This window comes from Vipera ursinii (genome assembly GCF_947247035.1).
Source record: "Vipera ursinii genome assembly, chromosome: 2".
NCBI classification, from domain to species: domain Eukaryota; kingdom Metazoa; phylum Chordata; class Lepidosauria; order Squamata; family Viperidae; genus Vipera; species Vipera ursinii.
Window position 1 is genome coordinate 168,183,743 of NC_139513.1, and position 26,936 is coordinate 168,210,678.

The 26,936-nt window shown below is 39.9% G+C and overlaps 1 protein-coding gene across 2 annotated transcripts; it reads left to right on the forward strand.

Moving 5' to 3' along the window:
- The first annotated feature begins 3,374 nt into the window (after window positions 1–3,374).
- On the forward strand, window positions 3,375–15,595 carry LOC310636179 (transforming protein RhoA-like). Of its 2 annotated transcripts, none has more exons than XM_083355743.1 (5): window positions 3,375–3,596; window positions 12,194–12,351; window positions 12,878–12,998; window positions 13,866–13,996; window positions 14,242–15,595. In XM_083355743.1, exons 2-5 carry the CDS (start codon window positions 12,196–12,198, stop codon window positions 14,413–14,415), a joined length of 582 nt encoding a protein of 193 aa, XP_083211869.1. In that variant the 5' UTR covers window positions 3,375–3,596; window positions 12,194–12,195; the 3' UTR covers window positions 14,416–15,595. The 2 variants fall into 2 exon arrangements, with proteins under 2 accessions (XP_083211869.1, XP_083211868.1); XM_083355742.1 differs by having other exon boundaries at window positions 3,377–3,596; window positions 12,191–12,351.
- Window positions 15,596–26,936: the final 11,341 nt, after the last annotated feature.

The window sequence follows — 26,936 nt, forward strand, 5'->3', positions numbered from 1 at the left end:
ATGTTTCTAACTTTTCTTAGATTGCCATCCATTGAAGGATAGGGCTCTAGGGATTAATGATTATAAAGCTCCTTGTTTACAAAGAAATATTCTTTTGACTACTTCAGTGATAATAGTTTACAAACTTCTGTGAGCTTTATAGCATACCTTTAGTCTAGATTTTGAATCCATGAGTTTTGGATGGGTCATAAATAAGGATTTTCCATTTTCAGAAATTGGGCAGCATTTTTATTTCTACTTTTCTACAATCTATAAACATACCTGTACTTATGTAGTTTGATTGGCTGCTGTAGTCTCTTAAAGATGTTCCTCCATATGAGCTTGAAAGCAATTTTTTCAGGATATATTTAAGCTTAATATGCATCAAGCATGCAATTCTTGTTTAGAGTTGCAGCTCTAGCTAGTAAATTGGAATGTGAAATCTGTACAGCTTTGCTACTACAGTCAGGTAAAATCATTGTGACATTGTATTTGGAAGTTGTAGAAGTCTCATGGATGATAATTGATATTTGTATTCACATATTTTCACAACTTTATAACTAAATGAGATATTCTGCCCTTTCAATGGCACAACTGATGAGTTTGCAACATGCTAATCCAGCTTGGTTAGCTATAGTTTATTGAACTGCAGATGGTTGTCTTCATATAACACATTTGTAATATTATAGTTTACAAGCTGGATTCACATCATGCATGCCAAAACCAAACAGTTCACAGGATGGTTTATTCCTTAAGTTCATAAGGAATCTCAGTTACGTCCTTTAACAAATCCATTTGTGAAAATACATCAGTTTTGTTTCCCAAATGGATTTTCACAGAATCTTCTGAAGGCTTGCTTATTATGGAAGGATTTTAACAGTGATGAAGTCATTTTCCAACTACTAAATTGTCTTTCTCATCCCAGAAAGAATCTTACAGAATTGGCCGATTTGATAAAATGACAATGACTTCAAAGCTGGTGTGCGGGTAGTTATTGCCATTCAAAGATGAGAAAGGAATTGCACTTCAGTTTATAGAATGTCCTATGTTACTCCAAAGAATATCATCCTGTTAGTTTTTATAAAACCCTCATAGTACTTTCCCAAAATCCATTGGGGCTTAATTTTTGAAATAAGGTTCAAGGTATCAGTTTTTCCAATCTTTGTGCGGAGACAAATATTTAAAAAAAAATTGCTATGAGGAAAAGTTCAAATGCATGTGTTGCCATAAAAATGTGCAATGAGTTCACTATAAGTTTTGTAAAATAATGTAGGGGAAAACAGCCTAGCTTTTTTCTGGTGTTCGATTGCAAATCTAGCATGTTGACTAGGATTGATGGACATGAAGAGAACCAATATCCAAATATGGATTAAAACTAAGATTAAATTGCTGCTATACACAAGATGTTCCTTTCAATTTTAGGCTCCTTCTAGCTATAGTGTTTATTTCTTTTATTTCTTTTGCCCATATGTTACCTCCCGTTGATAGAAGACACAACCTGGGCGTCCTCTTGGATTCACGACTCAGTTTTGAAGATCATATTGGAGTCGTGGCTAGGGGGGCATTTGCCCAGATTCGCCTGGTATACCAGTTGCGCCCCTTTCTGGACCGAGATGCCCTACGTACAGTCACCCACGCACTCGTTACCTCCCGTATAGACTACTGCAATGCTCTCTACCTGGGGCTGCCCTTGAAGACCACCCGGAAGCTTCAACTGGTGCAGAGTGCAGCTGCACGGGTAGTGATGGGAGCACCCCGATACTCCCATATTACACCCCTCCTGCGTGAGCTGCATTGGCTACCGGTTGCCCTCCGGGTGAGATTTAAGGTGCTGGTACTTACCTTTAAAGCCCTACATGGCTTAGGCCCGGGATACTTGCAGGACCATCTGCTGCCGGGAACGAATTCCCATCGCCCAGTACGCTCACACAGAGAAGGCCTCCTCAGGGTACCGTCAGCTAGACAATGTCGGCTGGCGACCCCCAAGGGAAGAGCCTTGGGAGCGCCAGCCCTGTGGAACCAGCTCCCCCCTGAGCTTCGGATGGCCCAAGATCTCCAGTCCTTTCGCCGCGGCCTCAAAACACTCCTTTTCCACCTGGCTGACCTGGACTGACAGGGATTTTAATTATGTTTACAATTTTAACACTAATCTTTAATTTTTTTCAATTTTTAATTTTAATTTACTGTACAGAGACCTTTAATTTTTGTTGTTGTTAGCCGCCCTGAGTCCCTCGGGAGATAGGGCGGGATATAAGTCCCATTAATAAATAAATAAATAAATATATTCCTATGGAATATTGGCTGCCAGAAATTCCTAGCTTTAACTTTTAGCATCTGCAAGTCTTAGTCCTCCTATATGATGAATTCTTACATCTTTAGTGTGAGGTATACACATAATTGGGCCTGAAAAACTTCTCTGCAGTTCCCCCTTGTAGCTGGGAAGCCACAAGTCTTCCCTGTGTTGGAGTTGCAATCTCAAAGCATATAAGAACTGCAATTCAGTTACGACTTCTGGCGTGTTTTGGTAAGGTTCCCAACACTGGCTTCTTGTTGCAGCCTGTAAAACATAAGAGTATGCCTATCTACCGGCTGGAGACAGGTCTAAGAAAGTAAAAAACGCTCAGATATGTCTGCTTCACCTCATCCTTCTACCGCCACAAATCAGATCACAACACTGGTTCTTCTAATTCAATTTTGATCAATGGTCTGGCTACTTAGGAAATCAGTTCGGATGTTCCCCGAAAGTGAACCTTCCCCCTGCCCCATTGCGACTTCACTTTTAAGATAGCCCTTGAATTGGGGCTGTAGAGGAGCATCCTAATTCCTGAAAGGACTTCACACAACTTGCCACAGACGTCAGGCAGAATCTGTTGGCAGTTTTTCGCGGAGGAAAGGAGGAAACGTGTCCCTTGGCCTCTGGGGGCGCGAGTGAGAAACTTCCAAAATGGCTGCCATAGAAAATCACATTGTCTTGGAAAGCGATAACGGCGGGAAGTAAACTCCCAAGTGTCGGACGGGGGAGCCTGGTAGAAGGATTAAAGGGTTAAATTTGCCGGGAAAACCCGATTGGTTTGCACTGATCGTATATTAGTGGGTGGGCGTGGCCTCGAGCTTAAACCCGCCCTTGCCGGGAAATGACTAGAGTACTTTGTTCGTGCGTCCTTATTGGCCGCGATACCCGACCAATGACAACCAAGCTAGGGAAGGGATGGCCCGCCTTCCGTGTGTAATTGGACACATGTTTACTTGATCCAGGTATGATTGGTCTATCTCAATTGCCTATCAGATCGTTCGGGAGGTTGGCTGCCGATTGGTCGTCGGGTTCCATCATTCCGGAATCAGACAGCGCCCGATGACACGATCAAACAGAAGTCGGAGAGCATGGCGCTCTCCCATTGCTTGTCTTCTATTGTCAATCTGATAGCGGGGCGGACTCGGCCCGCTTTTACGTGACGGCAGCGCTCCGAGAAGTTTGCATAGGGTTATGCAATAGGGTGGGGTTTTTTGTCAATCACGAAAGTGGGAGGGGCTTGTAAGTGGCAGCTGTAGAGAGTCCGGGCGGCGGCGGCGGCGGTCAGGGAGCCGGGCGGAGCCGGCAGTCGGGTGAAACCAAACTGGTAAGATGGCAGTTCGTGGGAGATAGGATTTTTTTTTTCTAAAAAAAAAAAAAAAAGACGAGGGTGCGAACATTTTAGAAGTTTTGTGGGGGGTTTTTTTCCCCCAAAGTTAAAAAGCTTCAGCTTTTTTTTTTAAAAAAAAAACAAAACTGTTGAGGTAAAGTTGGATGGCGGGGTGGGAAGGAATCGGGAGAGGTGCCTGGAACGCACGCGCGAAGCGAGAAGACAGTTGGCGGTGGGGCGGCTCGCGCCTCCCTCCCCACCGCGGGGTGGGGGCGGGAGGAAGGAGGAGGTGAAGGGATTTTGATTGGGTGGGGAGGGTCTCAGTCACGAAATTGGGGGTGAAGATACGAGGTCCCTCGCGCTCGGGCCGCTTCGTTTTTGGTTAGCTTGGGGCGGGGCGGGGGGGGGGTAGCTTGTGAAAAAGAGTCAGTCCACAGGCTCGCTGGTTTTCCGCCTCGCTTCGGAAATCTCCATTTTACACGATAAAAAAAAGTGGTTTAAAGGCGCTTTTTTTTTCCAAATTCCCTGGGAGGGAAGCCGCCTGTTTTTTTTGTTTTTTTCCGTCGCGGCTTCTCTGCGTTTCTCTCCTCGGCTCTTTTTTTCCCCCCTCATGAAGTTGAAGTGAGTTTGGGTGACAGACGCGACCGCTTTCTTTTGGACGCACTATTTTGTGTAGTCTCTCTCGCCTTGTTTCTTGGCGGTAACAGATTTTGCCCGAGGTAGGACTCCTAGTGAAAATTTGGACGTGATAAAAGTAGAACGTTTCGATGGTTCTCTCTTTTTAAGTTTATCCTTGATCACGAGGGGAGTTTGTACATCAAGAGTTTTACTTGTAATAGGAAGCTTGGGAACTCTTGAACCTTTGCAAAAAAAAAAACATTTTCCCTTTCTTATTAAAAAATAAAACCTCCTAAAATATATACGGTATTTTTTTTTCTTATTCTAAGAACGCTGGAAAATATTATGTTTTTATCCCTGTTTGGACAATAACAATAGTAAACTCAAAACTTACCACTTCCACCAGAATACATTATCTTTGTTTTGGCTAGTTAAAATCAGAGAAAGAACCAAGACCACAAATTTTGTGGTAAATTGTAATTCATTGTAATCTGTTGGCTGAGCTTTTTCATCTGTAAATAGGAAAGCTAGTGTATGAGAACACACACATTATCACAGTATGCTTATAACTGTATAGTAAGTTTCAGTCATATGCTGTACAAGTGCTGTCTTCTGTGCCGATTTGGGAAGCAAATTGAATTTTGTTAAATTGAATTTTGTGAAATAAGTTTCTGTAGAAATTTGGAAATGTGCTACATGTATTGCAGTACATCATTTCTCTAATCAGTTTTCTTTGAACTTCATATAAATTGAAAGTTTTCAGGAATTAAGTTTGCATCTTGAATATATTTGCAGATACCTGCATCATAATATGAGGATTATGCTGTTGGTAGATTATTTTGTGTTTGCGCTTAATGTTTCTTGTATATGGCTCTTCTCTTTTATGGCAGCCCTATAACAGTTACACTTAAGCAATATCTGACGTTTTGGTAAAGAAAATTCAGTGCAAGTTTCTGTTTTCCCAAACTTCCGCTTGTCCCACTGAAAAAAATGGTGACACATCCACATAGGAGAAGTGCAAAATGTTCCAACTACTCTTTTTATTCCCCCTTATCTAACTTTGTTTTCTTTAAGTCAGAGGTGGGCAAAAGTCAGGATCTGGTAACTTTCTGGAAGATTTGTGGCACAGTAGATCAGCAAAGAATTGATTGAATTGTTTAAACAGTCCAGAAAAACTGCCTGTTGTAAATTGCATTAGGAATAGATTAATTTTGAAAGGAAATTAAAATAGATTAACATATTTTAAAACTTGGGTGCAAGCTTATTTTATTTTACTTATAAGTTTGTTTCCAAAAGTTCTGAGATCCAGCAATTTCAGTTTCAATTTATTGCAGCCATTATTCAGCAAAAGCAATGAGCTAAATAGATCCTATCTATTAAGATGAAAGGAGGCATTGTGTGATACTTTTCTCCTAGTGTATATGTTCAAGTCTATTTCTACACTATCTATTTCTACACTATTCTGGCTAGAACTAATGGTAAATTGGAATTCAACAGTATGTCAGGGGCTGCAAGTTGTTAAATCCTGCTTATTTTTCTCAATGTTCTTTACTAAACTTTCACCTGTGGTATTTATTCAAATAATATAGGGACAGTAACTGGATTTGCACAATGGATATAACACCTCTCAATCTTATCTCCAAATTGTTCTTCAAATATGGAAACAAATGTACAAATATATAAAAAATCTTATTTTTTAAAAAAATGAACAATTTTCTTACATCGGAAACCATGTTTTATGGAGTATGAATAGTATTGTTTTTGATGTATGCGAATAGAAACAAAATGCTGTCAAATCCCCAATACCAAATTGCTACAGTTCTTTATTGTGAGTTATCCAAAACTTTTTCTGCAGGTAGATTGTCCCTGTGAGTTGAACTCTTGAATGGTGTGTTGAAGAATATTTAAACTTTCTTAGATCACTGGGATTATACTCATTTCATTGTATGTTCCAAAGGTGCTTTTCAAAAGGCAAGTGGACCTTCTTGATTTTTTTCCTTGAAAATGTTTTATTTCTCATCCAAGAAACTTACTCATTTCTGGATGAGAAGCAAAACATTTTCAGAGAAAACCCAAGAAAATCCAGTTGCCTTTTTAAAACAACTTCTGTGGCTTTTATATGTGTGTGTGTGTGCGTGCGTGTGTTATATGTATATGTAAAGTGTTTTTTAAGTATTTGGAATACCTTGCTAGGCCCCAAACATGGGACAAATCTTATTTCCTGTTTCGGCCTAACCCAAGGCCATCCACAGGCAGTAGTCACAGCAGTGGCAGCTGATTTGAGTGTGTAAATAGAATTATTCTGGGGAAGCCGGCCTGAATTCTGTATAGTAGAATTTTGAGGCTGGTTTTGGTGACTGAAAATGGGAAATATTTGTAGTGCTCTCACCCGGTGCTTAATTAAATCATAATAAAATTGTTTGCCAACTTGCTGAGTCACTTGAGGATGTTGACTCTAATCATATACTAGCTGAGAACAACATAGCTTAATTTTAGAGTTTGTTAATTGGAACTGTGTTTGATGATTGCAATCTAGCACCAAGGAGAGGTTAACACTGATTGCTCTTATGGAGGATTTTCTAGCAGTATGAACTCTCTTTGCAGAATTCATGTGGAATTGAATTTGATCAGTTAGTTCTGGCCTTAAAATCTTTTAACAAGTATTTAGTGTAAATCTTGGTCAAGCAGATTATATTCACTTTCCATCTGAGTATATGAGAAAAGGTTGTTTAGAACTCCCGATATTGGTGTAACTTTACTAGCTTTAAATATTTTTATCCTGACATCCAAAGCATTTACTCACTGCTCAGTTCCTCTCTTACTAACCTTGAGCTATGTTATAAAAAGATTCTCATCTTTAAAAACAGAATGTAAGTTTCCAACAACATTAGATTTGGCAGTGCCAGATTTCAGAACTGGGCAATGAGAAATTTCCTTGGGGAAAAAAAGCTTCTGTTTTGGATCTAATGCGTCTAACTGTAGAAGATTATTCATTCAATCCTTTTTCATAAGCATTGTTATGATATTTTTCTAATGTGTATTACATTATTAATTTACACTTTAATGCAAATTAAATTTTAAATGCACTTTTTAAAAATAAGACTAATAGCTATTTTAGTCTTATAGTAAATCAAGGTTTAGCCTTCTGGTTATTGCTGAGTTGTAGTTGATATCAGTCGCCAGCCAGCATGACCAATAGTTATATAGGTAGTCCTTGACTTGCGATCACAGTTGGGACAAGAATTTCCATTGCTAAGCAAGACAGGTGTTAAATGAGTCATGGCCAATTTTAGAACTTTTTTGCCATAATTATTAAATGAGTCACTGCAGTTAAGTGAATCACACATGGTCGTTAGAGTGAATCCAGCTTCCCCCATGATTTTGCTGTGAGAAGGCAGTTGGGAAGATCACAAATGGTGATCACATAAGCACAGGATGCTGCAACTGTTGTAAATAAATGTTGGTTGCCAAACACCAAAATTGGGATCACTTGACCAAAGGGATGCTGTGATGGTATTAAGGGCAAGGACCAATCCTAAGTCATTTTTTTCATTGCTATTTTAACTTCAGACAATTACTGAATCAATGTATCTGATTGGATTTGTACAATATCTAATGTTTTATAGTTGTGCTTGTTATATAAGCTGATCACAGATACACAAAACCACTTTTCCCCAGGCACCATTGAACTCCAGGTTTCCAAGGAGAGATTGTTTTTATATTAAAGTAGCAATAGTTAAATTAACTGAAAGATGCACGGTTTGAGCACATATAATTGCTAACCTGCTTCACCCATCTTAAAAAAGGGACGCGGTGGCTCAGTGGGTTAGGACGCTGAGCTTGTCGATCAGAAGGTCGGCAGTTTGGCGGGTCGAATCCCGAGTGCCGCGTAACAGAGTGAGCGCCTGTTACTCGTCCCAGCTTCTGCCAACCTAGCAGTTCGAAAGCATGTAAAAATGCAAGTAGAAAAATAGGGACCACTACGGTGGGAAGGTAACAGCGTTCCGTGCGCCTTTGGCGTCTAGTCATGCCGGCCACATGACCACGGAGACGTCCTCGGACAAGCGCTGGCTCTTCGGCTTTGGAACGGAGATGAGCACCGGCCCCTAGAGTCGGAAACGACTAGCACGAACCTTTAGATTTAGATTTAAATTTTATTAGATTTATATACCGCCCTTTCCCGAAGGACTCAGGGCGGTTTACAGGGCATTTTAAAATAATACCAATACAAAATACAAAGTTAAAAGACAAATAAAAGATTAAATTATCCCTGAAAATAAAACCCAGTTAAAATTCTCAGCCTGGGTCAGAGAGCTCAAAGAGCCAAGTCTTCAGGTCTCGGTGGAATGAACGTAGGTCAGGGGTAGTCCTGAGCTCCACAGGCAGCTGGTTCCAGAGGGCAAGCACACCCACAGAAAAGGCCCTCCCCCTGGGTGTTATCCACCGGCAATCTTTTACCGGCGGCACCCTGAGAAGACCCTCTCTCTGCGAGCGCACTGGACAAAGGGAGCTTGATGCTGGCAGCAGGTGTTCCCTCAAATATCCCGGACCCAGGCCATTTAGGGCTTTATAGGTCATTACCAGCATCTTGAATCTCACCCGGAGGGCAACCGGAAGCCAATGCAGCTCACGGAGTAGAGGTGTTACATGGGAGTATCGGGAAACCCCCATCACAACTCGTACCTTTACCTTTTCACCCATCTTACTAAACTATGGTTTGTTTCATAATGTTTTTAAATGTCACTACTGCCTGGGTTTGCATAATATATGCTATAAAACTTTGTACATAAAAAAGTAAAAGTCCTGCCAGCCTCTGAACACAAACTTCATCATGACATTGATTTCCAGTAAGCTTCCAAGCCCAATTCTGATACCTGGTTATTATATTTGTTGGCTTCGTGTGGCGGCCTAATTATCATGCTTTCTTGGGATCTAGCAGTCAGTGCCTGTCTAGTCCAGTCATTTAGAGGAAGCCAGTTGACAGTACCTGCCCAAAGAAGAAATGTATGGGCGTGGCTTAGGCAGCAAGTCTTCTCTGTAATAAGCATTACCCTTTGGAACTCTCCTCCTGAAAGTATATACAGCTCCTACTCTTTTATAGCCTTCCAAAGTAACTTAAAGCTATTTCATTTCAATATATATATATATATATATTTGGAATTTTATTTCCATGTTGTAAGTTAGGTTATATATTTATATGTTGCCCAGAATCCTTAAAGATAGGGATAGACTCTAAAAATTTATAAACAAATTTATAAAGATATGTTCAAAGCATGCATTTCAGATACCATGTGATTTCACCGACATCAAAAATAAAATGGGCTAAAATATGGGGTTTTGACCATTTTGAAAAATACATGTATCCTTGCTTATTGATAGTAATTGAGATTGGAACTCCATTGCTAAACAATGCGGTCATAAAGCATGATGTCACATGACCATACCAACTTACAAAAGCAGTTCCAGCAGTCCTGGTTGTTAAGCAAATCCTGTATAGTTGCAGCATCCTACATTCATATATGTTTGCCATTTTCAAACTTCTACCAGCTTTCCCATTGATTTTGGTAGTTGGAAACTAGCAATAGTGATCCTATGACTATGGGACATTACAATGTCATAATAGCGATCCAGTTAGCAACCATATGGATTGCGACTGTGGTGACACTGCAATGGCTGCAAGTACTAGGGATGGTCTTAATTGCCCTCATTCACTGCCATTGTAACTTTGGTCGCTGAACGAATGGTCATTAAATTAGGAATGCTCCATAGTAGGAGAAGCAGAATGAAATAAGCTGCATAACTGTTATTCATACCCTGATGACTTCCTACTTGGATTACTGCCGTGTACTTTACATGAGGCTGCTCTTGAGCATTCAGAAGCTTCAGTTGGTGCAGAATGTGGCAGCACAGGTAGTAAACAGTGCCGGTTATTCGGCACGTGTAATGCCACTATTCCATAAGCTGCATTGGTTGTCAGAATGCTTCCTGATGCCATTCAAGGTGCTTTTGTCACCTTTAAAGTTCTTTAGTTTGGATCAGGTTATTTGAGGGACTGTCCCCAGTTTTTTCGGGTCAGAGGATGGGTGTGCTTTGGAGCCCATCAGATAAGGAGTGCTGGTTAGTGAGGCCTGCAAGATGTACTGTACCTTTTCTGCCAACCCTATGGGACATTTCACTTCTGGAGATCAGGATGGCCCCAATTCTGCTGGCCTTTCACAAGTCATTAATGATCTGGCTCTGGGCCTGGGGCCTTGGGGTGTATTCAAGGATCTATCTCTTGGTTATATTGGTGATTATTATAAGATATATTCTCAGCTGCTATGCATTTTATTTTTTGGATTATTTTAATAGTTTTTATTTGGTTCACTGCTCACGGTCACTTGTTGAATTGGGCAGCCATACAAATTGAACGAATTAATAAATAATGAATTATTGCAATAATATTTTATTAAATCATATTACAACTAGTTCTCAGCTTACAACCACAATTGAGTCCAACATTTCTGTTGCTGAGCGAGACAGTTGTTAAGTGAATTTTGCCCCATTTTATGATCTTTCTTGCCACAGTTACGTGAATCACTGCTGGTGTTAAATTAGTAACTGGTTATTAAGTAAACCTGGTTTCCCCATTGACTTTCCTTGTCAGGAGGTCGCAAAAGAGGATCACAGGTCCCTGGAACACTGCAACTCTCATAAATATAAACCAATTGCCAAGCCTCTGAATTTTGATCGTATGATCATGGGGATGCTGCAGCAGTTGTGTGAAATATGGTCATAAGTCATAAGTGCCATTGTAACTTTGAATAGTCACCAAACAAACTATTATAAGTCAAGGACTACCTGTGCCTGTAATGAAATGTAACTGATAGATGCATAATTTGTTAAATTACTTTTACTTATTTTAGCTACCTTTAGGACAAGTGCTTATTTGAACATATATTGCATAGAATAGTGTCATTATGTACACAATGTAGCTTTTACTTGCAATGGTACTAACATAAGAAGTTCCAGCAGTCAAGCATAACATCTTGACTTCTTCCATCTCAGAAATATATCTCTTGTCAATCTCAGGCCCAAATCTCTGGAGTGTCCTCCCTGTTGAATTGAGAATAACCTCCTTTTTGATGTTGAAAAATTCCTGACACCACATTTTTTAAAAACAGACTTTTAATAACAGTTAAAATGAAATTTGAACTATTAATGTTTTAGATTATTATATATTTAGTATAAATTCTCATAAGGCTTTGGTTGCCAATAGTGCAAAAGGAAACTGTGAGGTTTAATTTTTTTTATTGTGCTTAACTTGTTTAAATGACACAATTCAATAGTTCAGCTGAGGGCCACTTTTTTTAAAAAAATGATTATATTTATACGTGATTCTGGCTTAGTATATCCCTTAACTGGCCTGTTCTATGTATTTAAAAAAATTAAGGATTGTATCTCCCTGTTTGTTTTAAATAAGATGTCCAGGCACTAGTTTAGCATCTCAAGAATGACTGCCTGTATCAACATTTGTGGAAATTCTCCTCCTACACCACTTTTTGTCACAGTAATGACATTTAGCAAAATAAACTTTGGGCTCAATTGTGGTCGTGAGTTGAGGACTACCTGTAGTTTTAATTTCACATTGCTACTTTAACTTTTGCCCTGCCATTTTGGAAATTCTTGGATGAAGGATTAGAGTTCTGTCTTCCTTGGGACCAACAATGATTATAGGTAGTCCTCGCTTAACCTTATTTGGTATACATTTGTCAAATATTTTTTTCAATTTTGCTGATCTTTCAGTCTTCAGACAGTCTTTAATCTTATAACATATCTCTTGAAAATATATTGTCAACCATAGTTCTTGGAAACATGTGGATTTACTTGGCAGTTCATGTTCTGGTTCCACAAGTACCCAGGTAACACTTCTTATAAAAAAAAAGTGCATCAAGAGCCATGCAATCAGTTACTGAAGAATATTCTTCTTTTAGTAGAGATGGCTGCCATACGCAAGAAACTTGTCATTGTGGGAGATGGAGCTTGTGGAAAGACCTGCCTCCTTATTGTCTTCAGCAAGGACCAATTTCCAGAAGTCTATGTCCCCACTGTGTTTGAAAACTACGTGGCTGACATTGAAGTGGATGGAAAACAGGTAATTTGCTGATTTTCAAGAATCATTTAATTCTATAGAAGTATGAAATTCAAAATGCAGCTGATGGAAAAGGATGATAGTAAGATACATTTGTATTCTGCATATATACAGAAGCAAAAATAAATTATTTAGTTATGTGGGGTGTGCTTTGGAATGCATAAAATGACTGCTGCAATGTGACATAAGTTATGAGTCTGCCTTTTACCTATTGCTTTGGGCACAGGACCATGCAAGTATGGACATCTAATATTAAATATATTCCTCTGTTCTGATTGGTCTATGCAATGTGGTTACCTTGTCAAGCTTGTTGTAGCTCCTTAAGAATAGGAATCAATGTTAGTGTGAAAGAATTGAACTATGGTAAAAAATAAAATACAGCTGCATTTTTTTCTGGTTGAATTCAGTTAATACTGAATTCTGAGCTGTTTTACTGAACCATTCTAAGTATGTAATGGTGTAAATAACTAGATTATTTCAGAATGTACTCTTGTAAGACCATGTCTCTACAATTTGCCAACTTGTACAGGTAGAACTTGCCCTGTGGGATACAGCTGGACAAGAAGATTATGACCGTCTGAGACCTCTGTCTTACCCAGATACAGATGTTATCCTCATGTGCTTCTCCATTGACAGCCCTGACAGTTTAGGTGAGTCTTTAATCTCCCATTTTGTACAGAATAAGAATATTTAAATTGGGAGGTGAGGCCAAGAATCCTATTCTCCTTCTGAGAAGTTTGTTGAGATCCACACTCCAAAATTTGGAGTCAGAGAAAATGGTAGGTTGGACCAGGAAACTTCCTTCCTTTTTTGTTTAATTAAAAATTAAGTTCAGTTAATTTGATGGCCCCCTGTGTATATAATACTTCATTTGTTGGTTACACTAAGTATTGTTTTATTTATCAAATCTTTATATTTCAAACCTGGAAACTGCATTCAGGTTTTTAATGGACTGTTTGTTGTCCCAGATCCTCAGATTGTTTATTCCTGGTAGAGGGAAGAAAGTGGAGTTCACAGATTTACTCATTTTTTCTTTTTCCTTTATATTAATGTTATATTAGTGTTTAGAAACACTAATATATTTATGGTGTCTATTCTTTAGCAAAATTGTCAGTATAGTAGAATATGATTTTGCCGTTTACTATATTTCTCCGTAGCCATACTGTTACTTAAGCTGTAATCCTTTTCTGAGGATTTCAGTAATCTTCCAAGAAGGGGAAAGGTCTTTAAATTTCTTTGAAGCAATAGTTAAATTGCAAATGCTTCTCAGAAATTGACAACTGTGGAGTAAAAATGCTTTTCTATGTGTTGTTAGCATAACAAGAAGTCTTTATATATTAATAGGAGTAAGATACTTTGATCTTATTAAAGTCGCAATACTGCCGGATTACAGATAGTTGTAAACGGTTCACAAATTTTCTGTCGCAATTGTAATATAGTCTTATAGCCAAGCTGCTTAGTGAATTGGAGCCTCTCATGAAAAGGTCTTAGTTGATTTATGTTCTCTTCCTACACAGAGAACATCCCTGAGAAGTGGACTCCAGAGGTCAAGCACTTCTGTCCCAATGTGCCTATCATCCTGGTAGGAAACAAGAAGGATTTGCGTAATGATGAACATACACGTCGGGAATTAGCCAAGATGAAGCAGGTGAAGTCAATAGTTTAACATCCCTTTCTGGACCTACTCTGTTATCATGGGAATGGGAAAGCTTTGGATTCTGTTAGAGAAAACTCAAATAGTTTTAAATTGCTAGAGATCCTTATCTAAGGTGAAAGTGACTTCTAGAAGCCCATAATTCTTATTGCTGGATTTTTGCTGTGAGCGCTACTTACTTCTTATTTCCTTCCTTGGTTTGAAGTCCAGGAGACCTCACTGTCTTTTTTCGCATTTAGGAACCGGTGAAGCCAGAGGAGGGCAGGGATATGGCCAACAGGATTAGTGCTTTTGGCTACCTGGAATGTTCTGCCAAAACAAAGGATGGAGTCCGGGAAGTGTTTGAGATGGCAACCCGAGCTGCCCTACAAGCCAAACGTGGGCGCAAGAAGACCTCATGCCAATTGCTCTAAAGTCCCCAGCCTGCCTTCCCCGCCTGCCAGCCAAGTCATTGAGCTGTTAGCTTCCAGGCTTTCCTCCCTTCTGATACTGTGCTGAAGGCAGGACTGGCATTGTCTCTTCAGAGGGGAATCCTGCTAGAGCTGGGCAGGGGTTCTTCTGGAGCAAGGCAACTAACTGGCGATGGGCTTCTCAATCTGTCCCAGCAGTTTCCATCACTGTGCAGGGGTGGCATTTTCCCCTTCCATTACCAAAGACTTACCCTTCTGACAGAAGGGGTTGGTCTTTGATGGGTCAGTCGGAGAGCTCCTTGTCCTTCTATGCCTGCTTGCTCACAGCAGTCTTGCCTCTTTTGTTAGTAGTCCACGGCACTACATTGTTCTTGGCAATTATTTTAGGGAAGACTTCCTGCAAAGTGTGAAAGCTTCTTAACTTTAGTAATCTGAACATCTAGTCCCAGAGAGTTTCCCCTAGTTCAGAAGGGATTATTGATTTGTGAAACAAGTCAGTCACTTTGGGAGGTAGGGAATGCCTCCAGCACAGCAGTCAACAATTCACTTACCACCTCCTACTTTTGGCAGACACATCGATTCCTTCGTTGCCTTTTCTGCTGTTCAGGATGTAGCAGACGTACTTTGGACCATGTCCCTTTCCTCAAGGAGAACACAGACCGATCAAAAAGCCATCTAATTAAAGATTTTATTTTGAGGGGTGCCTTATTAAAATGACACGGGCTCCTCTTATCTTTTTTTGCCCCCTACCCCCTACTCTGAATATTTTTTAATAAAATGTTTAATTTCCTGATAGCAGAGTAGGGAGCTCTTTCTTTCAGTCTGCTCAGGAGATGGGATCTTACAGCTTGGCCCCTTCTTAGCAGCGTATCTACATTTGTAAGCAGAGGTGCTATGGGCCAGCTTTCTGGACTTCCTGTGGCTGAAATAGTCACTGCCACAGCTCCAAAGTGCAAAGAACCTTACTCTGTTGCTTCTGTCTCTTTGCTCATTCACTCCTGCTGCTGCTGCCTCCTCTCTTCCCTCAGCCCCACTCACTGCGTTGCCACCGGGATGTATGATTTTTGTGTTTAATTTGTATTCACATGTTTAAAAAGTGGTTGTTACTTTTCAAAATGTACTTGAAAGAGAAATCTGTAATAAATTTGTAGCAATGTTTAGTATATGTGAGGTTCCGCTTCTTGCCTCTTTACACATTTGCTGTTGAAAGGGAGCCCTTTGCTCTGTAGCCAAGAAAGATGAAAGTTGTCAGGACAGGGTCACAAGATACTCCTCACTAGAGGGTACATTTCAAGAAAATCAAGTGAATGGTATGTTACCCTTGGAGTGATTTATAGACACCCTGAAGACAAAGAGCATTTTTATCCCTACTGTTAGAAATAGGGTAAATACTCTAAAAATTTATTTATTTATTTATTTTATTTTAATCCCATTTATATCCCGCCCTTCTCCGAAGACATATTTGGAACACAAATGACATATTTGGAACACAACGGAAAGAAGAAAATCCAATGGGAAGCATAATTTATCTTGGATTCTGGCTACAAGCAATCCTGATAACCTCACCTTTTCCTGAATCCATATAGTTTCAATAATACACATAAAACCAGCTGTTCCACTTTAAGCGGATATGAGTGAAGTGTGGCAGTCTAAACAAAAGGTTTTTTCCATGGTCTGATTTTAAATGGTTGAATTTGCAGTATTCCTATCTGTGATTTGGAACATCTTATTTGCTAGAAACCACTAGTTTGTTATAAAGGAAATAATGATTGAAATGGTTAACAGCATTATGTGTCAAGCAACTGGAATGATCTGAATTTGAGCCATTTGTTCTCAATTTACATACACCTTCCCCAACACAGATATACAGTGTGTGCTTACTTGTAAATGAGTGCTGCATCTTTATTAGTCCAACAGAGCAACAATATGATGCCGATGTTGATAATTCCCCAGCATCTTGCTGCCATTGTTGCTATTTGACACAAGCAATCGACAATATGGATATCATTTTTTTCAAATAAATGTCAGGTAATGTAGCAAAAATTCTCTTTCATTGGTTGAGTAGTTCTGAGAAATCCTGCTTCGTTAAAAGTTGGAAATCATTTTCGGTTTCTCCCACATTAAGCATACTTGTTTTATAGCTGGAAAGCCTGGATTACGTTTTCAACTGACATAACAGCCAGACAAGACAGTCAAAACCTATAGTAGCTGGATCATTCTGAAAGATAAAAGTGTGGCCCATTTGTAGGACAGCAAGTTGGTGAATGGCTCATGTAGATGCTTATTTATGAAAGAACTTAAGGGCCTGAATAGAAGTGACCAGGATTTTGATAACCCAGGCATTTTGTGTTTTACAGAAGAAAAAAACAGAAGCTGCTAACAGTTGTAGTTTTCTATCTAAAGGCAATCAAATAAGAAGTCTTTAGTATTAATAGCAATAGTATTTAGACTTTTACAGTGCTTTACAGCCCTCCCTAAGTGGTTTACAGAGTCAGCCTATTGCCCCCAACAATCTGGGTCCTCATTTTACCAACCTCAGAAGGATGGAAGGCTGACCCAACTAAGAGCCGGTCAGGATCAAACTGCTGGCAAGTGGCAGTCAGCAGGATTAGCCTGCAATACTGCATTCTAACCACTGCCCTCTTTATATGATGCATAGGAGCCTTTACCATACTTAGTTGGGACTAATGGGGTTATAAAACCTCTAAAGGCTACTTGAGCATTGTGTAGGATGCACATTCCATTTTCTACCCAAGCACCAGTCCTTTGCATGTCAAGAGAACTGGCAAGATAAAATTAACTTGATCAGGTCAGAATGCTTGGGGTTTTCAATAATTCTAAAAGTTTTCTTTATTTAGGAAATTTAATTCTTTAATTGGGAGATTTGTAAAAACACTCATGCATCTTTTAGCAGGCACAGTTTTTTTTCTAAAATGACCTCTATAACAAAGCAGAAATGTGCTATGCAATGACTAATAAAAATGAAACGTATGTAGATCTAAAACATGATAGCACCTAAGCATTGCTTTTAAAAGTCAATTGGAACATTTCTTGATGAAATATTGCTTCCATTGTCAACTAGCAACTCTTTCAGAGCATATTGTTGTATTTTTTTTTTAATGTTCTCAGGTTTGAGCCACATTACAATTTCCTCTCTATGGTACAGTTATAAAGATTACTTCAGCTAGATAATAAGCCTGCTAGGTAATTGTGCTATTTTTTCTTCTCTTCAAAATTTGGTTCCCTTGCCACTTAACAACTTTCCTACCAAAGTATCTTGCTAGTCTTTGTGGATATTTACGGTAATTCCTTTGTCTATTTTTTCAGTGGTCAATTTAAAATGCTTTCCTAGTCTTTTGTTCCAAATGTACATAATATATACTGTATATGACATAAGGTAAGGGCACTTTTATAGCCTTCAGAGATTCTTCAATTTACAGGTACAAATTTATAAGGAACCAAAGGCAGGGCTAGATCATGGCTGAATCCAGATTTTAGAACATTGAAAATAACTTACCGTATTTAATGTGTAAGGCACATTTATACTGCAGAACTACAGAAGGCTCAAGCTTCTGTTTATGATCTACAGTAAACGAAGCTGACTGCAGTGTCATCATCTGTTTACCATATGTAGAGCAACATTAAGCGTTGTTGAATAATCTAAGGCATTTGTTACACTTAAAAAACACTAACTTGAAAATGACTAGAAATGATTTATTTATGAAGTGTTACTTGTGCACACCCTGTGTAGCAAACAATAATTCCTGTTGCTGTGCCTACACCACTTAGGATGGGTTTTCCCATGTTTGATAGATACTTCATTTCATGGAAACCAGGAAGCCTTAAAGGGAGGGAGTTTTTGGAATGTACTCAAGATCAGATCCTCACCTCTATTATGTGTTCAGATTTTTGTAGCCTCTCTAGTTTGCCTTTCTGTAAAATGAGCATTTTTTTTAAAATCCCATTTATATCCCGCCCTTCTCCGAAGACTCAGGGCGGCTTACAAACTAAGAAGCACAAATCAATGTGCTTAGCAATAGCCTTCATTCTGTGTATATGCCTGCTTATTAGGGCTTTCGCCCCCCCCCCAGCGGCATTTTTCACAAAGTCAGCTTATTGCCCCCAACAATCATTTTGTGACTAAGCGTTACAAAAGTATTTTTGCAACCAATATTTTATGACCTCAGAACTCTATAAAAGTTCCAAGCATGCCCACTATCCCTAAAAGTTTGAATAAAACTGCTCTAGAAAGTTACACAAAGCACAAAGATAGCCAAATAGACCTATTGTAGGCTTTTTATTACATAACACACAGCTGCAACTCCTAGAAATAAATTACTTCAGCAATGACATTTTGCCACCATTCCAGTCTTTTTATAAGATATTTAGGAATCGTTCCTCCTTCCCATCACAATTGCTCCAGATGAAACGTATCCCTGGATATTTGAGGAATCAGTGCTCCGGCCTAGAAAGAATTTTAAAATGTTAGCCTTTTCGTCTTCAGAGCCTTATCTTTCTAATCAGAAATATGTCATCATACTTCCAGTCCCTGAGATGGCAGCAATTTATTTTGGCATATTTTGTACAGCCCTCAGACTCTATTCTGCTTCAGATAACAAAAGTTGTTACGCTTGACCCAAGAATAGAATTGGTGGTGTCTTGTGACATCATTAGGCATTGGGAAACACTTCCCTAACATGGGATGGGGATGTGGAGGAAGGGAGTTTTGACAGATGGCTGAAGTGATGGGTTTAGGCCATTTGCCAAACAAAAAATAAAAAAACCCAGCTTTGAGTTTGTGCAGGTCTTTTACCTAGGTCTGTTCATCTGGTAACTCAGCTCCATTTCATACGAGTTTAGTACTATTCTGATATAGTATCGATTTGGAATGCCTTTATTCTGAAGTAGCACCAAACCCATGTTTACAAAAAAAAATAATCCCTCCCTCATGTAGAGCAAACAGCCCCAGTTCTGGCTGAAAACAGATTGGGAATCTGGTGCAAGTGCCATTTTATGCTTGCCCAATGTATAAACTGAGGATCAAGAGGTGGAACTGACGGGATACACACGGAATGGGTGGAGGTGCCAAAGAAGCCACCAAAACTGAATCAAGAGATCCCTGCCAGTTTTTTCATCAATGTTCAAAGCCTGATCAGCGTCATACTCTAATTTCACAGCTAGAGGACTTGTAATAGCCCTGAGGAGTCTGGGGAAGAGCAAGGCAACCACTTCTTCCTTACCCTTACCTCCCACATGCCTACACCTCTGAGAACCAGCACTCTTTTCAGCAAATATTAATTTTTAAAAAACTGGGGTACCCAATAAACGCTTCACAAAACATCAGGCATGATGTGGGCAGATGTCTCTGCAGCATTTAGTTGCTGCAATGGTCCAAACTAAAATGGGAGGTGTCATTCTTGCACCAGCATAAAGTAGTCAAAACTGCAAATCGCAGCTCTGGACTGTCTTGTCAATGAGGTATCACAGAGTAGAACTTGCGTCAGAACAAAGGAAGAAATGCTACTTTACAATGGAGCAGTTAAAGGTGAATTTAAACTGCTTCCACCCTTGGACTCAGGATCGGACAAAGCAGTGCCATGAAGACACATCCTTAACCTTCAAGGTGTAGTTATTATATGTGGAATTTTATCACTTGTAACGTTTATGGAGGCTAAGGGACTATTATCTTGGCTCTTTGCACCCAAAACACCAGATGCTAGATTCTGAAAGATAAATATTAACCCATAATCTCTGTGGAATTGAATATATACATATTTGCATATTAAGGCTTCTTGGACACCTTTGAGACTTATCTATAGGTGCTGTCGTAAGTAGTGCTAAAAGTTTACCATATCACATAGTAAAACATTAGTTTTTTTTAACTAGAAGAACTGTGTCTCCAGGTACTGCCTAATGTGTGCGTTTTTATTTTCCACAAACCAGACTTCAAACTAATCACCTTTCTCTGACCATTGCGCAGGCTGGCATCTGACATTACAGGGAAGTAATAAACAGACTAGACTCAAGAAGACATAAACTTACATGACAAAAGATGCAACTGTACACATTTTGAGAGTGAGCGTTTGTTTCAGAACATAGTTTCTGATAGCCAATTCTTTTTAAAAATGGAAAGTTTATAGACAAAAACATTGGACACATGGAAAACCATTCTCAACAAAACTGCTTCCAATCAGGCTACTGAAGCAGCATGCCAATGAAATCAGTGACTACATCAGTTGTCCAACTCATCTAGGAAGTAAGAAGTTGGGCAAGGTTGTAGTAGAGAACAAAATGTTTTGCAATCCAAAGCGCACAGCAATCCAAGTCATTTGTATTCTAATCCCTTACCTGCTCTTTGCCTTCTGGGAATGCAAAGCCTGATGCAAAGGGCATCAGAAGATGGCTGGGTGGAATCACAGATTACTGCACTACAGTGGATGTAGATCTGAACAACAGACAAAAATCACCAGGCATCACAAGGTAGTTTGAAAGCATGTTACTAAAGGAGATAGCAAAATACATAAAATACAACTGAATTCAACTGATTTTAAAATAAAACAAGTATTCCACCACTAACACACTATTGCAGCAATATCCTTGTAAGGTTCATGGCTTAGAAAAACTATATTATTGATATACAATACCTTTGGTAGGGAAATAAAGACAATAATCCTATCAAGGCGAAATGCTGTAGAAGAACCTTATCAATGGAACAGTCAGCTATCCTGATATAACATCGATAGGACCAGCTTATCAAATGTAAGATCATGAAACATGTCAAGCATTACCTAAATTGACCCATAAAGGCAACCTTACCGGTCCTTGAACAGCTTGACTATTCACCACAAATGTAAACATTTTCACTTCAAACCTCTTCAGGTGTGTAGGGAATGGGACAGAAGTGTTGGGGACATCATGGAATATGGTCTGATGTGAATCTGCTGTATTCTCACAACTAGCATATAAAATAAAAATAAATTATATATATCTATATGTATGTAATACACACACACACACATCCAGAATCCCTCTCAGGGAGATGGGTGGTTAAGAATTATTAAATATAAACATATATCATTCATATATTCTCAACAAAACAAAACTATAGCTATGAGATCCAGCCTGTGCCAAGTTGGCATTAAAGATCAGAAAGGTCCACTTAACTAGATTATGCTATGAAATTACATTAGCGCAACCGTTACCAGTATGTCAACCTCAAAGAAAGCCTTTGCATCTGACTGATAAATTGGAGAACTCATGCTAAATGATATAGTATTAAGGCTCTAGAAAATAACCACCAAGCTCTATCTTTACTTTTGAGTTTATAGCAAGAATTGCCAATGTGTCTTTCAGTTTTTAAATGACAGGATCATTGAACATAAAATAACAGCAATTTCTGCAGCTGGTACAAAGTGTTATGGTTTATTCTGTCTTGGAAAGTTTTTATTCATTCTCTTTCATTCCCTAGCATAACCAAGCCACTTTCTATACAGGCCTTGTCAAACTGCCTTCTGCAACAACTTACTCATAGTGTTCAACTTTTCATATAAGTGGCAAACAACCTCCAACCCACATTTAAAATTGGTACCTGTCAACCACTATGTGCCACTGTGGAAAACTGTTCCTGTCAGCTTTTGCAGTAGCCCAGCAGTCCTCCAGGAACAATTCAAGCTGTGGATCTTCACTGTGAAGGAGCTCTACCTGGAAGAACAGGGGCTCTCGCAGGTAACGACTTACTGGATAGTCGGAGTGATGATAGAAATCTCTGTAGGACTGATCTACAGAAAAGTGAGATGGGCAAAAGAAAACATTATTAGGAGCCTAGGATCCAAAAATAATGTATTCAATTTAAGAATCAGTCTTTATCACCAGTCTAAACTAGGATTACGTATGCTATTCTGATCTGCTTATTAGCCTAAGAATTGTATTAATTTAATTTAATTTAATTTTAATTTTAATCCCATTTATATCCCGCCCTTCTCCGAAGACTCAGGGCGGCTTACAATTTAAGCACAAACCAATGTGCTTAGCAATAGCCTTCATTCTATGTATATGCCTGCTTATTAGGGCTTTTGCCCCCCCCCCCAGCGGCATTATTACAAAGTCAGCTTATTGCCCCCAACAATCTGGGTCCTCATTTTACCTACCTCGGAAGGATGGAAGGCTGAGTCAACCTTGAGCCTGGTGGGATGCAAACCTGCACTAATTGCAGGCAGCTGGTGTTACTTAGCACAATGCAAGAGCACACTGACATTTTAAACCCAGATCAGACAACTGGAGTGGAGGCAAAGACATCTCTAGAGTCAAAGCTATTGCTATCATTAGTGAGAAAAGTGGGATCGGAATGATTTCATCATCGATTAAATTGTTTAAGTTGAACTTTTTAAAAAATATAAAAATATGTATAATTTTTTTTATAAAAATTGCTAACAGTCTATTAATATAATTAAACATAGGAGCTGCAAAAATGTGTATTATCAGGCTGGTTACTCCGTTTCCCATTAAAGATTTTGTGATAAGACTGAAAGATGTTCTTCTACAACTCATGCTATGCTAGCTATGCCAGTTAGATCCAAACTAATTGTTCATTGTTAACCTAAAATACAGCCAAGAGATGTTCTTGGCTGCCGCCACATGCTTAGATTGGGAGGAGGAGGAACAGAAAAATAAAACAATAAAACTGAAGCCTGTTCTGGATGACCTGGTATGGTCCCTCAACTGACAAATGTGACATGCAAAGTTAATTCATGTCTAAACAGCCCACGTTTCAGGACTCAAATTCAGAGTTTCCTAACGATACAAAAATTCCCAGTGAAGCCAAGATAGCAGTGGAAATTGATGAATGCTCACATAAGAGAGTTGAGGTCAAACCCACATAAAATGAGAAATCCTGTAGGACCCAGTTTATTATAAAGCTTACAATATTTAAAAAATAGTTTGATGAGCTAGTCCAGGGGTAGGCAACCTCGGCTCTTTTATGACTCATGGACTTCAACTCCCAGAATTCCTGAGCCAGCAAAGCTGGCTCAGGAATTCTGGGAGTTGAAGTCCATGAGTCATAAAAGAGCCGAGGTTGCCTACCCCTGAGTTAGTCCCTTCTTTTTAAACTTGGATTTTTAAAAGGTAAATACAAATGCTTGTTCAAAAATACAAATAACTGCTGCCTTCTTTAGTTGCCTTCTTCCTCCATCCAGCAGGAAAACCTCTAAGGCAGACCAATCCCTGCCGTCAAATGAGTGCAAAATCTAAGCTATAAACTGTGTTTCTCATGCTGGTGGCTGACAGGATAAAATAAGAGTAACATAATTTTTATTGATTACGGTCTTAAGATATGCTATACCCCTCGGCTTTGAAATTACCTCTGGCCAGTTTAAGGGCAAGTTCCAGTTGCCCAGTCCCAGGCAGTATGCTTGGTGACGGTGCTTGTGCAGGGCTATACTGGAGCAGCAGCGCATTTCCAATGAAGTACTGGCAAGCACATTTCAACCTTGAAAAGACAGAATTTGCCAACAAAAGCATCTTCTTTTATTCACCCAAGTTCACTAAGAGCTCCAAAGTTTAGCTTCTCTCTTTTCACATTTTTGGGGAAGGCGTTGATGCACATATGAGATTCAGAGAAGCCTTAGTTGGCTTTGTTGGAGACCCACGTCTGCAGAGTCTCTTCAGATGGGCTCCAAATCACCCCATACTGTTGTACCCCATTTTTAATCTCTCGACATTTTAGAATAGTAGTGGGTGCCAAAACAAATTCTTCCTGAAGCATGATTGGCAAAGGATTCCTCCTCACACAGTGGTTTAACTCAAGCTCTCCCCAACCTGGGAATTCTGAGAACTGCCACCTCAGCACGCTTGGAAACCACCCAAGGCAGGGCCAAGTTGGCTTTAAGTTTGTCCTTCAGCTCTCAAGTCACAAATACTCACCGGTAAACAGGTGTTGCTTGGCCTGGGAGGAAATACAGGACCTCATTTTCATAAGTCATGATGGTGTTTTCAAACTGTAAAGAAGAATGGAGTGAAACATTCCAAAGCCTGACCAATTGTAGAAATTGGATCCCTGCCCTTTCTTCAAGTTCAGACATGTCAAACACAAGGCCCGGGGGCCGGATGCAGCCCATGAAGTGGTTTCATGCGGCCCGCGAAGCCATCCTGGAAACAGTGAGGGAACGGCCCCCACTGCCTTGGCCCTGCCCCAGAGACCCTCCTTCTGCCAGAGACCCACAGATCTGTCCCACTCCTGCCCAGGCCCCCATAGGCACCCTTGATGCGAACGATGTAGAGCTGGCCATGCCCACCCAGTAGGCCATACACATTCTAGCCACGCCCACCCAGTAGGCCACGCCCACCCTGGCCATACCCACCCGGTCCCCTGAGGGCAACTGCAATGCTGATGCGGCCCTCAGTGAAATTGAGTTTGACACCCATGTTCAAGTTGGTCAAAGTCCCAGGTTGGACCCTTCCCTCTTCCCCTTTATCAGCCCACATGAAGTAGGAAAGATCCAGTACCATAGTAGAAATACAGTTCCTAGCTTTTCCTCTAATAGTCACTTATAAAGCGGCTTATTAAGAGCACAAAAGTTGATGCTTCTCCTATTGGGTGGATGTAAACCTGTTTTCCCAACCTGGCTTTCCCATTGGGAATGATTGGGAAAATCAACCCAACCCAGCCAGAGTGTAGGCAGACTGGGAGAAGGCCAGTAGATATATCTTATTCTACTTTACAGCATCTTTTCCAGACCCTCCTGAAGAGGGGGAAACCTTCCCCCAGTGATCTCTCACCTTGCGAGTTGTGCCACAAGAGTTTACACTGAAGATGAAGACTGCTTCTGCCTTTGTCACAGAAGCTGGTTTACAGCGTTTGTCTCTCAGCACTAAATTGGAGAGGTCCAAGACTGGCATGCCAACCAACGTCCGAGCAGAGACTGCAATTGTGCCATTAGGCTGACAGTCTGCAAGACACACAGTTTATTCCAGGAAGTTCAAGAGGTAAAAGATTCCTTCCTTGCTAATCCCAGTATCCCAACTGTCAAAACTTGCCGCGAGCAGAGCCGCGTCAACTGATGCCACCATAGATGCCTCCAGACAATCGGCTCTTGGTGCTGGTCATGGTTTTTTCACAGCCAGCCACAAGCAAACATTGCAGCTCTCATTTCGTGTTAACTGGCACTCTTGTGTACCCATTCACTCCAACACCTTCATACCAGCCTTCCATTCCCAAAGAAATAGATTTTCACATTTTGATTGTTGAAGATAATTTACAGCATAGGTCACCACCTCCCTCGATAGTGGGCATCATTTTTACCATTTTCTCTCTCCCTCATTTATTTAATAACTTCTCATCTTTCATGCAGGAGGTCAATGCCTTTCTTTTTAAAAAAGCAAAAAAATAAAAGAAGTATGAAAAGTATAACAAAGCTACACAATTGAAGAGCAGGGAAGCAGAGCTACCAAAATCACTTTACCTATAATTCCTGCATAGTACACATCAAAGCCACACCGACGGGGGTGGGTGGGGGGAAGCGAGGGAGAGAGAGAAAGAGAGGGAAGGAAATTACAATAACAAGAATGGAGTACATTGCAACCCTCTCTGGAGGCTGCATTAACTTATTGATCCTTTTCATAAAAAGATGGAAGATGCTATCGAAGATTGTAGAATAGAACTGTGACTGTATCCCCATCTAAATTTCTGCTGGGCACAATCATTCAACAGCATTCTCCCCCAGGTCACTGCCTTCATCCCCAGTGCATGAGGAAAAACCCTTGCTGACCTTAGCTCTATCAGCATTAAATTAATGTTTCCCCCTCATTCTCCTATGGGGGTCACTGTCAGTGATGATCTCTGTTTCAAATGTGCTTTTATTTTTACCTGTAATGTGGAGGGAGGGAGGGACGGAGGGAGGGAGGGAGGAAGGAAGGAAGGAAGGAAGGAAGGAAGGAAGGAAGGAAGGAAGGAAGGAAGGAAGGAAGGAAGGAAGGAAGGAAAGGTCAGTTTGACGTAATGGTTAAGGTGCTGGCCTTAGAAATCAAGTGACTGAATTTTTAAGCATGAAAGGTGACTGGATGACTTTGGGTCGTTCACTCTCAACCCAATCCACCTCATAGGGTTTTTTGTTGTGGGGAAAATAGGGCAAATATTAAGTATGTTCGCTGCCTTGGGTTACGGTACTTATAAAATAATAATGGTGAATAAAAATCTAAGGAAGGAAAGAGATTTTGGAGAGAAACTGGGTGACTGCAGACTTAAAACAGAAATGAGAGACAGGATATAGGTCATTAACGGGGGAAAGTCAAATTCATGGCAGTCGTTTCCCCATAAACCCTAAGGATAGATGGAGAGCACTAACTCAGATAGGGGAGAATTGTGTGTGTTGCTAATGAAATATCAGTAAAACAATGGTGATTCCAAAACCAATATTCAGTTGCAAGCCACCTTAATTTTTAAACTGGTAGAAGGCCAAAATATTTCCTTAGCACCTTAGAATACCTTCTCTGTGTTATATAAAGTTCTATACAATATACTTTTCCTA

Coding starts and splice junctions, on each gene's coding strand:
- LOC310636179 (XM_083355743.1), top strand. CDS start 12,196: ATGGCTGCCATACGCAAGAAACTTGTCATTGTGGGAGATGGAGCTTGT. Junction 12,352..12,877: donor TTGAAGTGGATGGAAAACAG/GTAATTTGCTGA, acceptor CAACTTGTACAG/GTAGAACTTGCCCTGTGGGA. Junction 12,999..13,865: donor TGACAGCCCTGACAGTTTAG/GTGAGTCTTTAA, acceptor CTTCCTACACAG/AGAACATCCCTGAGAAGTGG.